The sequence below is a fragment of the Podarcis raffonei genome, chromosome 14 (genome assembly GCF_027172205.1).
Source record: "Podarcis raffonei isolate rPodRaf1 chromosome 14, rPodRaf1.pri, whole genome shotgun sequence".
NCBI lineage: Eukaryota > Metazoa > Chordata > Lepidosauria > Squamata > Lacertidae > Podarcis > Podarcis raffonei.
The window spans coordinates 29,913,291-29,926,416 of NC_070615.1; the positions used below are offsets into that span (position 1 = coordinate 29,913,291).

Below are 13,126 nucleotides of genomic sequence, written 5' to 3' on the forward strand. Positions count from 1 at the left end.
CACTGGTTTGCTCCAGCAGGCTCTTCTAATATTCTTAGGTGAGCAAGTGCGTAGAGATTTAGTTGGGGGCGAGCTGGCAGCCATTTGTACACATCTAACTCAGCATCTGTGGTGCTTCAACATTTCTCTCCCCCCCCCCCCGCCCTTCCTGTGTTTTTCATTAGTGATGGCAATGGGGCATTTCCAGGTTCTGATATCTACCGTATGGTGGAACAGGTCACGGGGCAGCTAAGAGACTCCATCATCAAAGTCCTGGAAGAAGAGAGGTAAGGAGATCTGGAATGGTGGCAGGGAGTCTCAGCAGCCATGTGTGTGTGCATGTCAGGGTGAAACCAAGGTTCCTTCCACCGCCATAAAATAATAAATAAATCTAAACGTATCTATTTAACAAAATCTACATGCCCCTTGATTATAATAAAGCTTCAAAATAGCTTACATAAAAGAAAAATGATCAATGAATGACAGTCTAAAAAGCAGGTATTTAAAAAGCATTGAAACCAACAACAAGCAACAATAATCTAAAAATGGATTAAGACACATGTAACTTTTGCCAGGATCACTTTGCTTAAACAAAGAAAATAATGTTTAAGTAGGTGGTGGAAAGCATATGTAAAGCATAGGACTTTCCACCAAAGAATCCTGGGAACTATACCCTTCACAGCACCCTTATGAAACTACAGTTCCCAAGATTCATTGGAAGAAACCAAGCACTTTAAATGTACAGGGAGGCTGTGATGCAAGGCAGCTTTCCCCTTAAATTTGCCCCCCCCAAGGGTGCTGGTCTAAATGGAAAGTGTGGGTGGGTGGGGGGTAGCAGCACCTGTGTTGCAAGTAGTTTGGGGACAGAAAACCTTTTGGGATGACATGATATAGTATTCCTTACCTTCACAAACGACCTTTTCAGAATTGTCCCATAGCCAACCTGTGTTCCATCCCGCCTTACAAACGAGGTAGATGCTCATTGGTGCTCCTGAGTTGACAACAAAAACTAGGAAATCTGTCTGCTGTCCAGGATTCTTGTTTACTGAAGCAGGATGCAGAGGGAGCTGACAGCAGGAGAAGGCGGTTGGAAAATGGGGAGAACGGAAGAACACAACATTTGCTCAAAATCACAGAAGTGTGTGCTCATGGGGGATAAAGCTATCCGTGGCTACTAGCCACAATGGCTGTGTTCTACCTCCACTAGTGGAGACAGGATGCTTCACAATACCAGGTACCAGGAATTGCAGGAGGGAAGAGGGCTGCTGTGCTCAGGACTTGCTTGTGGGTTTCTCCAAAGAGGCATCTCATTGGCCCCTGGGGCTAAATGAGCCGGCACTTCATCCAGCAGGACTATTCTTAACATTATTATTTTTAAAAAAGTAATTTTTATTAGTTTTCAAATTACTATGTAAACACAGAGACAAGTAAACAAGAACAAAAAATTCATAATAACTCCAGCTAAAGGCAGGGCATTTGAAACGTAAACATGTTAAATAATAACACCCAGTCTAAAATAACGGCAGTCATATTTCTTTAGACAGCGTGGGGAAGAGAAACCTGTAACCCTGAAACTTAACTATATGAAATAAAACCCACCGTATGGAGTAGAAGTGATCAGGATCTTCCTGTCCCTTAGAGACCCAGAACTTATGTGGCATTTCTTCTGCAATAACTAAATTCAATATATTTTTGTTCTCTTAATGAGATAGGCTTGAAAAATGATTTCCACTGTTGTGCTGTAGAGTTCCTGGCAGCTGCCAGCATCCATGTCAAAAGATCCTTTTGGCAAAATGTCTTTGTAGTTCACATATTTCGTTAGGGATAAATGGAGGGAGATTTGAATGTGTTTTTAAATAACCTTTGATATCTCCTGATAAGTTCCATTGTGGAATGAAGCAAGGGTATTCACACCATAGATGGGGAGGGGGGGGAGTCCCTTTGTTCCCACAACCTCTCCAACAATTCTGTGATGTATTAGAAGAAATGTGGAAACGTTGAACAGGCGTCTTACATTCTTAACTGTTTTTAGCCTTAATTTTAAGGCTCGCCCTAATTAATTACTTTCCCTTATGGCTGCTGCATACCTGCATGGCCTCTTAAATAAAAAGAGCTGCAGATAAGGAAAGTAATAGTCCCACTCTATTCTGCCTTGGTCAGACCCCAGTTCTGGGCACCACAGTTTAAGAAGGATATTGACAAGCAGGAACCGTCTGCAGAGGAGGGCGACCGAGATGCTCAAGGGTCTGGAAGCCAAGCCTTGTTTATGTGGAACAGTTGAGGGAATTGGGGATAGTTTGCCAGGAGGAGAGAAGACCGAGAGGTGATATCACAGCCATCTTCAGATATCTAAAGGGCAGTCCCATGGAAGATGGAGCATTGGCTCCCAGTACGTTTCCGAGCACAATTCAAAGTGTTGGTGCTGACCTTTAAAGCCCTAAACGGCCTCGGTCCAGTATACCTGAAGGAGCATCTCCACCCCCATCATTCTGGCCGGACACTGAGGTCCAACTCCAAGGGCCTTCTGGTAGTTCCCTCACTGCGAGAAGCCAAGTTATAGGGAACCAGGCAGAGGGCCATCTCGGTAGTGGCACCCGCCCTGTGGAACGTCCTCCCATCAGAGAAGAACAACTACCAGACTTTTAGAAGACATCTGAAGGCAGCCCTCTTTAGGGAAGCTTTTAATGTTTAACAGATTACTGTATTTTAATACTTTGTTGGAAGCCACCCAGAGTGGCTGGGGAAACCCAGCCAGATGGGCGGGGTATAAATAATAAATTATTATTATTATAAGCTTGCTGCTCTGGAGGGTAGGACCTGAACCAGTGGATTTAAATGGCAAGAAAGGAGATGCCAACTAAACAATAGGAAGCACTTTTTGAGTGTAAGAGCTGTTTTGACAGTGGTTGGATGGTCATCTGTCAGGGATTCTGGAGCTAGGAGTCCTGCATTGCAAAGAGTTGGACTAGATGCCCCTTGAGGTCCCTTCCAACTATGCAGTTCTATAATTCTATGATTTAATCCTCTGGATGCAATTGTAGGGTGTGTAGGACACAGCAGGAGCTGTGGAATATCCTGCTGGGTTGAGGGAAGAGAGGAAGCAGAGCCTGTGTTACCCAGAGCTCCTGTTCTAAATATAAAAGGAAGCAAACAAACCTTTAAAACAATCAGTTAGCTTCCTTTCCTGGAACAAGCTGTCTCAGCCTTCACACACTGCTGTTTGCTTTGCTTTTTAAGTCATACCTATTTATACATATCGATAGCACAATTACAATGTAATAACATTTTAGATCTGAAACTGACAATTAAAAGTCCGGACTGGCAGTCCGATCCCCGGGAATGTTTATATGCAAGGCAGGCTGAGACCCTTCTTGCCCTGGATTGCAGGCCTTCTTTAGACATTGGCCAGAATCAACAGAAGATGATCTGAAACTGTTTTGCTAGCCTTCCAGCCAGAGAACAACAGGAAATTTTAAGTTCAGCCACTAAGCTGCAGGAAAAGCTGGGCAACAAAGATCAGGATAAAAGTTCAGGGAAGAGTCGTAAATCAAGCATCCCCAAAGGTGAGAAGAGGGTAGCAGTGCAGCATTCAGGTTCAAAGATGCAAAGCTTCAAACTCAACCTCCTTTAGAATATAGGTCAGCAAAACAAACCGGATAAGGCAACTGGCTAAGATAAATGGATAGACATTGTTTTGGGAGCTGTACAATATCACTTCGGTGGAATAGCACAACTAACGCATGTGTGCAGACTCCAAGTCAGTAGCCACACACACACACACACACACACACACACACACACACACACACGGAGGGTGCTAAAATGGTGGTGAGAAGCACCTGTCAAGAGAGGGGTGTGTGTGTGTCAAAAGGGGGGTGTTGCAACACTGTGTCTCACCCTCTTTGTGATCTTTGTGAGCAGATCATAGAGAGATGTACACCCCCCCCAAAAAAGTGGTGTATACCCTTAAGTGTAGACCAAGGTGGTCCAATGTGTGTCTCAAGAAGAAGAAGAAGAGTTTGGATTTGATATCCTGCCTTTCACTCCCTTTAAGGAGTCTCAAAGCGGCTAACATTCTCCTTTCCCTTCCTCCCCCACAACAAACACTCTGTGAGGTGAGTGGGGCTGAGAGATTTCAAAGAAGTGTGACTAGCCCAAGGTCACCCAGCAGCTGCATGTGGAGGAGCGGAGACGCGAACCTGGTTCCCCAGATTACGAGACTACCGCTCTTAACCGCTACACCACACTGGCTCTCAAGGGCCCTTGAAGCCTTTTTGGTGGCTCTCAGCAACATTTGACCACCACCCCAACCCTCATGGTGCCTTCCCAAAGCTGGTAGGTGAGGCACATTCCCAAAGCCTAGTTAGTGCTTTCCCAGATTTGGGAAGGAGGTGGGGAGAACTTTAGGATGTTGCCAGAGCTTCGTGCCTCCTTCCCAAAGCCCAGCATCTTGCATACCTTTGGGAAGGCAGTACAAAGACTGCGTGTGTCTGTCAAATTTTGGCCTTGGTCCCTCCCCCCCCCCTTGCTGAGCCCTTTGTCTGGAAGCACCTCAACAGCCATGTGGACCCACTGTTTTAATTCTGCTTCCAGGGACTGCAGAAAATTAGACAAGGAAACTGCCTTAGTCTGACCAATTGATCAGTCTAGCTCAGTACCGTTGGCCGTTGCTCTGCTGCTAAGCTGTGGCACTTTCCCTGTTTTGCTTTTAGCCTTAATGCATCAGCAACCCACATTTCTCACCCCCAGAAGATATAGTGCTATGTAAAGACATCCTCCATCTTGAAAACACTCCCCTCCTCATACGGGGATAAACTAAGTTGGACAGGTAAAAAGGGAATTTTGGCTGCTGTTTAAAAGATTCATTTTTACAGTGTCCCCCACTATTGATGCTGCTGAGTTAGGAGTCATAGAAGTTTCATTGCCTGAGTCATAAAATCATACAGTTGGACGGGACATTGAGGATAATCTAGTCCAACCCCCTGCAACGTTGGAATATGCAGCTGTTCCTTATGGGGATTGAAAGTACAGCCTTGGCATTATTGGCACCACTCTCTAGCCAACTGAGCTATCGTAGCTTTGAGTGTTTTGATGCAATTGCCTGGTCTGTCTTCGTTTGGCTGCTTAATGGGGTTTCTCTTTCTTTCTTCTCTCCCTGTGCACGACAGCTCTGTCAAGGGATGGTTCAGTCCTTACCATCGGAAGCACCAGTTTGGAAACCCTCGTAACCTGGAGAGCTTTGGTAGCAAAGTTCTCAAGTGAGTGAGCACACATGCCCTGCAAGTGATTGAGGGGTGGCGTGGGGGCTCAGTCCTGTATTTATTTATTTACTTACTGCATTTATATCCTCCCTTTTCCTCCAAGGAGCTCAAGGTGGCATATGTGCTTTCCCTGCTTCCCCATTTTAGTTCTCACAACAAACCTGTGAGGTAGGTTAGGCTGAGAGTGAGTGACAGTCACTTAGTAAGCCTCATGGCTGAGTGTAGATTTGAACCCTGGTCTCTTCCAGGTCCTAGTCCAACACTAGCCACCACACTATATAAACTGAGACCTCTCTTGACTAGGAACAGGCAAATCTGTCAATCACAGTTTCTCTCAGTTTCTCATTTATCTATGTCCGGTTTCCACATCAGTTCACAAATTCTTTTTCTTTTAATGTCCCCATGAAAATCCACCAGTGTTTCAGTGCAAATTTCATCTAAAATACACTTAATACATTTTTGTATGTTATTTTCAGTAATTATATGCCTTTTTATGCACACTTCACCCTAGTTAGTACATGCACATTTTTGTACATGTTGCTTAACTTTTGTACATATTACTTGACATTGCTAAATTCAGAGATGCAAACATTGCAAAGGATGGTCATGCTTCTGTCCGCATAGAGTTACAGGAAGTGAGAATTAGGTAGAGTCACCTTTCTATGTGAACTGAGTAAAATTTCTTCTCCATTCCTAACTATTGAGTACCAGCTGGGGAAGTTGTGTTTTATTGAGTACATGGTCATTTGCCATTGCAAACAGACAGGAAGGGACATTCCATTCTAGGTCAGCCTTTGCCAACCTGGTGCCCTCTAAATGTCTTTGACTACAACTCCCATCAGCCCCAACTGGTGCAGATGGTTTGGATGCTGGTCCAAATCTTCAAGTGGGCAGATGTTTGGCAAAGGGTTGTTTTTTTGCAGCTGAACTTCGTCATTTTTCACAATAATCTTTATATAGAGGATGCTAGGTAATGCACTGAGCATTGTCTTCTGTAGCCATTTTACATAAAACACACATAAATGCTGCTCCAAAGGTAGTTGCCATGGCCATTAGGGCTGGGTGATAGGTTTTCAACTTAGTGATATATCACCAGCTAAATATATTGATATATCACAATGTCTGAAATAAGGATGGAGCTATGTAGAAGCATTGGCTGGCTTCACAGTCTTTCCCAGATTGTGATTTTTGTACAGCACACACATACATCATGATTCACTATATATTGCCAGGAAATATATATATATCTCACCCAGCCCTAGCGGCTATCCAGAAAGGCAGAAGGAAGAGCACTAAGCCTTAACTCTGTAAAAGCAATGCTACCCAGAGCCAAAGCAATCAATTCTGAATTGCTTTTTGATGATCTGTATTAATACAGGGATATAGCCTAGAAAGTCTCAAGGAATGGGGAGTTAACGTATCAGTCAAAGAAGCTCTCTCATACACAGAAAAACTCTGCCTGCCATTCAGACGCTGAGTGGACTGAACATGTGAAGATGACCCATTTGCCCATCTAACTCAGCCCTCTCCTTTGTCTGGGGGGCAGCAGCATCTATCCATGGTGTCTGGGGAGGGGGTACCTCCCCATCCACGCTCTTCCTGGTATTGGAAATCCTTAACTGGAGAGGCCAGCTGGGAGTTGATCCCGGTGCCTTTCCCTTGCCACGCCTTTGAGCGTTGTGCCACACGTTCCCCAGGGTGGGGGTGGGGGCATTCCTCGCCACCGTCCTTCCTTCCTGACTCTCTTGGGCTCTTTCGCCCCACCCCAGAGTCCACGAGGACTGGGAGAACTTCGTCCAGAGCTTCCGCTCCCGCATGGAGAGCATCTACTTCCCAGACACGGTGGAAGAATGGATGGAGGAGAATGTCAACCCCTACCTGGACCGGTTGCGCGAGTTTGTCCGGGACTTCAGGGAAGTCATCCGCCTCAACGCCCGGCCCAAGACCCTGTAGCGGGGCGCCCCCACCCCATCGCCAGCCCAGAAGTGGGTGTCCAATTCAGTTGCTCCACTGTTGTGTTGTCTTTTAACTTGGAAGGAGTGTGCAGGCCAGAGGAGAGGAGTCTTGTGCCTTGCCCTTCGGCCATCAAAGCAGAGGCTCAGTGGGCAGAGTTTGGAGGCTCTTTACAGCCAGTCTCCACCAGGCTTCCTTCTCCCACCCCCTTGGAAGATGGAATTAGGGCTGAGCCAAAACGCCCCAGCCCCCCACCCCACTGGGAAAAGCAGTGGGGGCAGCGGCTTCCCCATTTCCCCCCTCTTCTTTTTACTTTTCACTGCTGTAAGTGGTGGGCAGTGATGTGGTCTCCCCTCCCTCTGCAAAATGACACTTTCCTTCTTCCTTTTAATTCCTGCTGCTTTAAGTTCTGCCAGAGGCCCAGTGGCTGCCATTTTACACTACATTCCCCTTCCCCTGGGAATGTCACTATGCCATGGCATGACATCTCAATCTCATGGGGTGCGTGTTGGGGGTTGGCAGTAGGCTGGTGGCCGCTTTCTCAACAGCCCCTGCCTCACCTTCTTTTCCTTCCTTTTAAATGCTCGCTTAGCCATCCCTCCACCTTCAGCTCTTCTCCCTCCTGGAATGACTCTTAACCCCCTGCAATGCTGCCCCATGGAAATGACCAGATCTTGGATAGCCAACATAGTGGTGCCCTTCAGATGTGGTTGGACTCTCTCCATAAGTCCCAGGAGTTGAGGATGGAGGGATTTGGAGTCTTTAATGACATCCTGAGGCCTCCGTATTGGCTGCCATATTTGCACCAGGGATGCTTCATCCACCTTGCAAATCTCCCATTTCCACCTGGGGGGGGGGGGGGACGTGGAATCAAAAGGAAGCGTTTGGAGCAGCTCCAACCAGGATAGTGGAGTTCTTTCTCTGGGGGGAGTGGGTGACATTGGAGGGCAAACTTTACCAAAACGCCTGTTTGAAGAGGCAGTCCTGAAGCATCAGTCATCCTTCATATGCCCCCTCCCCCAAGTCTGCTGATGTGGCTGCTTCCTCCATTGATCCCTTCAGCCTCTTGGTTGACTTCACACTGGTAGTATGGTGCAGCAGTGAGAGTAGGCAGGTTAGGCTTGGAGGTGTCAGTTGCCAACATCTAGCCTAAAAAAACACAATCCCAAGTCAGCAAAAGTTAGGAACATCATCATTAGCTGTGAACTCCCTTCCTTCCTTCCTTCCTTCCTTCCTTCCTTCCTTCCTATCTCTCTTTCTCTCTCTGTCTGCATGAGAGGAAATCCCTCTGTTTACCACAACAGCTGTTATTGGGCTGGATCCTTAGCCCCATATAGAACAGAGCCGTTGAGATCAATGGGATTTGAGTTATCACCAGCTTAAATGATTTCAGTGGGCCAGCTCTAAGTATGGCTAAGCCACGGCCCAACCTTTTGCAAAGAGTCCCTGCAGAAACTCATCCCTTCGCCTTCACGACCTCTAAGGCAGACGCTCCCAAGCTGATGTTGTTGGACCACAACCTCCCTAACCTTCTGGCTGGGGCTGGTGGGATTCGTAGTTCAAACCATCTGGAGCTCCCCAGATTGGAAGGAGGATGTGCTAGTGGGGCGGGAAGGAGTCTTGCCATCTTTTGCAGCCAAAAGGAAACATTGGAGGTTCTCTGGTGGGTCTGTGAAAAGACCTGACCTGTTCCCAGCAGGAAACCCTTCCTTCTGGGGCCCCCAAAGTGAGCCTCCATGCCATTGCATCCCTGCATCCTTTGCTAGTCATGGCCAGGCAGCAGAGCTTCCGAACAGGCCGCTTTGGAACAAAGCAAGCCGGCTTGGGTTTCATATGAATGTGGCTTTTAAAAAATGCCCAGCTCTTGGCCTGGTTCCAGGTTCTCAGCACAGTAGAACAAACAGCCAAAAGCTGCCTGTTTTTTAATCTGAAATGCTGGTGGGTCTTTGGCACCTGCTCGTCTTGGACCAGTTGTGATGGATGCATCTTGAACGCCCCCTGCTGCTGCTCTGGAGCCTCCCTGGAGTTGAGTTTGTTTTGATTTGAAGATTTCTGAAAAGTTCTATCCCCCCCCCTTCCTCCTTCCATTCAGAGGCAGAGAATCAGCTGGTGAAACTTCCTTGTTCCTACAATATCTGAAAATCAGCGCCTCTCCTTTTGTGCTTTCTGCCTGATGCTTCTTCTGCCTCTATATCAATTCCACCTGCTTGATCACTCACCCTGTTTGGGCTGCTCACCTCACTCATTTCTCCTAAATTCACGTCTCAGGCTGCCTTCTGGATAAAAGGTCCCCACTTCTCTCCCCCTGCTGTGGATTCTGCTGCTCTGGTATTGCTCTGGTGACTGACAGCTGTTGCCCCTCCCAGAAGGCGTGATCTTGGTCGCTGGTGGATCTGGTTTGGTTGGGGATCTCCAAGTTGCATTGCTGTTTGGGGTTTTTTTTTTTTGTACAGAACAGATTGCTTCTGTAATGTGGATGACAAAGACGATGGTAATAATAAAGTATTTTTTTAAAGAAGTGGTCCTCTGTATGCCAGTGTTTGTGCTAAATAGACATGGCGGCTGATTTTGGGATATCTTTTCAAGGTTCCTATTCTGATGTTGGCTAGAAAAAAGGACTTTAAAGAAAAAGTTTTTATTTTATATAAGATTATTTATATACTGCTTTTGTGGGTATCTTGTTTGTTCACCTATTTATTTAAACATGACCATGTCCAAAAATACGACTGGTCTAAATGTCTAATGAGTCCATTAGTAGTATGAGCTATCTTTTTTGCTATTATTAAATGATTCTTTTCATTTCTAATTAGTGACATACAGTACATATAGAGAGAGGTAAAAAGAAAACATTTCATTTGAAAATGAACTTAAAGGAACAAACTGAATGAAAATTCAGATGTTTTCACATTGTGGTCCCGGTGCTGGAGCTAATGGGAGTTGTAATCCAAAACTTCTGGAGGGCATCAGGTTGGTGAGGGCTACCCTATGGAATATTTAAGTCACTGAGGAGATAGGTCCTTGTCAAGCAATGTTGCTTTTGGTTTGGGCTTTTTCGTTTTATTTTAGTTTTCAAACTAATCTAATGATAGATAACTTGTGGATATCACCCACCCAAATATTTAAAAACCGCTACCCTGTTTTTGGGGGGTTGTCCCATTTTGTTCTATTCCCAAACTGGTAGCCACTCAAGCTAGATGCTGTTATAGAAATAGAGTCAATATCCCATTATGGATTCATTTGGGCTCTTACTTTGGGACAAGAAACAGCAAATGAGAGGGAGAGAGAGAGATTGTCTCCAGACTCACTATTTTTCAGGAGACATTCAAGCACATTCTGGGGAGAGATGTAGGATTGTGCTATTTAAGTTAATTAGACAGCCTGGTTGACAAATCCACACTGAAAAAACAAAGACTTTTTGCAGTTTGGGAGTTGTTAGGGAAACGCATTGCAAAGTGCAGGATGAACAAATGAGGAATGGGAAGATAAGCAAACACCCTGCAAGCAAATCGGGATGGATTCTCCAACCACTGTTGGAGGCAGAATGCTTCTAAACACCAGTTGCTGCAGAATGCAAGAGAGTGGGGGCTTGCTGCTGTTGTCCTCTGGCCCTGCTTGCTTCCCATTGGGGTATCTACATAGTCCTTGTGAAAGCAGGATGTTGGACAAGATGGGCCGGTTGCTGGCCTGATCCGGTACTGCAGGGCTCTTACGTTCTCCATGCAGGATGGATGCTTGTTTTTCTATAGCCGTCCCATAAACAAATCACAATAAATGCTCAGTAAAGGCTAGACACAGTCTAATCTCCATGCAAGCAAACCAGTCTGCATGCTCAATAACAGGGAGAGCTGGAAGAGCCCCCAGAGTGTTTCAGCCAAGCATCACCACCACAGCCTCTTTGCTGATGCAGTTTCACATCTGTCCCTTGTGGTTTTTGCGCTCAATCCGGAGGCAGAACTCTTTCAGCCAAGAGGTGGAGCTGTTCTCTCAGACCTCTTGCAGGGCGGCTGTGAGAGGTTCTCTTGCATCCACTCAGAAAGCCGTTCTGCTGACTTTATTTATTAAGGAGATTTGTGCCACCTGTTCCCCCTCCCATTTCAATTTCAGAAGCTCAAGGCAGCTCACACTAATGGGATGGCTGGGGAGGGGGCAGTACCCCAAGAACAATAAAGCACAGAAGAATATTGGAAGATTTGGGACAGACAAAAAGGTAGGGCTGATTGTCGTTTGCATTTATATCCCACCTTTTCCTCCAAGCAGCTCAAGGCAGTGTGCATAGTTCTCCCTCTCCTCATTTAATCACCACAGCAACCCTGCAAGGTAGGATAGGTTGAGAGTGACTGACTGGCCCAAGAGTCACCCAGTGAGCTTTGTGGCTGAGCAGCCATTTGAACCCTGGTCTCCCAGGTCCTAACCACTTCACCACACTGGTTCTATCCTCTTCTTCACGCAGCAGGTGTTAAACTATAGAACTCACTCCCACAAGATACAGTGACAGCCACCAATACAGCAATGGTTATGTTCTACCTTCACTGTTAAAGGAAATGCACTTCTGATTGCCAGTTGCTGGAGGTCGTGGTGGGTAGCAAGAGTTGCTGGTGTGCTCAGGTCCTGCTTTCATACTTTCCACTGGGGCATCTGGTTGGCCACTGGGAGGAGAAGATGCTGGACCAGGTGGGCCTTTGACCCGATCCAGCTGATGATGTTCTTTTTCTTCTGATGTTCTTAAAGCAAACTAATGCCACACAAACTTTTACTGCCATACACAGGTTGGAGGAACATGTACTATAAGCATGGCCAGTCCCTGCGGTTTTGCAGATTCACTGTGATGGCCTGGGATTCGGACTCAGAGGTTGAACCTGAGGAATCCCAGCCTGCACAGGAGTCCCCGCCTCCAGAACCAGCTGAGCCGGGGCTGGGGCCTCAGCCTGAAGGGTCCTCTCCTGTGCTGGATCCTCAGGTGCAGGCACCAGCTGAGTCTGCTCTGGCCCCTGAGGTGATGGAGGACCCATTGCCTGCAGGTGCTCCACTCTCAGCCCAGTTAGGGGAAGAGGAGGTTGCCTCTGAGTCCGGTAACCCTCCAGCCTCTCCTGAGCTACAGAGGCTCAGGGCAGAGAGGCGGAGGGAACTAAGTTCCTGCAGGAGGAGTGCTCACTTCCAGGCCAGGAGAGGCGAGTCACCTGTGGACTGGGGGCCGCCCTATGCCTCAGGGCAGATAAAAGCCAGTCAGCCCCAGTCCCAGGTTGCGGGAGCAACGTTGTTGGTAGCCTGTTCCTGCCAGCACCCTGTCCTGCTTTTCTGCCAGAGTTCCTGACCCCACCAGACTCCCTGCCTTGGACCCAGCTACAGCTTTGACGGACAGCCTCCATACCACACCATCGACCTCAGACTGGACTCGGACCCCGCCTCTCGGTTAGCCCCCAGGACCAGCACATTCACCAATGAGCTGGGCCCCATCCACCGCTCCAAGGTTTCTCTGGATCTCGCCTGCCAAGATCTCACCTGGCGTTTGGCCCCAGAGCCTGTCTGGAATGCTTGAGCCCAGTCTGGCACCCGGCTAGACCCAAAGCCGTTGGTGTTCCTGAGCATGGGCAAAGCACTCTTTCCTTTTGGCCAAGTAGCTGGAAGCAGAGCGGATCTTTGGTGCAGCGCTGAGCCAGGTGTTGCGTCGGAAGGTTGGCGATTTCTCAGCCTTTGGAGAGCAAGACGCTGTTTAATCAAGGGAGCCGAGCCGTAAGAGACGAGAGCCCGCAGCCTCTTGCTGCCCTGCTGGGAGAGCAGGATTCATCCATCTTGCTTCTTTGCCTGCCTCGCTCCCTGCTGAGCCCAGCACTTCCGCGGCGGGGGAAATGTAGGCACAGCACTGCTACAGGCTCCTGCCACAGACAGGAATCTGGGTCACTCCTGCCTGGGTGACAACGAGTCCTCCTGAGAGG

At 47.5% G+C, this 13,126-nt stretch overlaps 1 protein-coding gene across 9 annotated transcripts in view; it reads left to right on the plus strand.

Moving 5' to 3' along the window:
- LOC128401883 (hexosaminidase D-like) overlaps positions 1–9,711 on the plus strand; it is a 42,577-nt gene extending 32,866 nt beyond the window's left edge. For 7 of the 9 annotated variants that reach the window (XM_053365460.1, XM_053365461.1, XM_053365463.1 and 4 more), the window contains 3 exons: positions 165–266; positions 5,148–5,237; positions 7,010–8,178. In XM_053365460.1, coding sequence (XP_053221435.1) covers positions 165–266; positions 5,148–5,237; positions 7,010–7,193 — 376 coding nt within the window. In that variant the 3' untranslated portion in view covers positions 7,194–8,178. Of the gene's footprint in view, positions 1–164; positions 267–5,147; positions 5,238–7,009; positions 8,179–9,461 lie in introns of those variants that run through there. The other 2 variants (XM_053365459.1, XM_053365468.1) reach the window with 2 other exon arrangements.
- Positions 9,712–13,126: the final 3,415 nt, after the last annotated feature.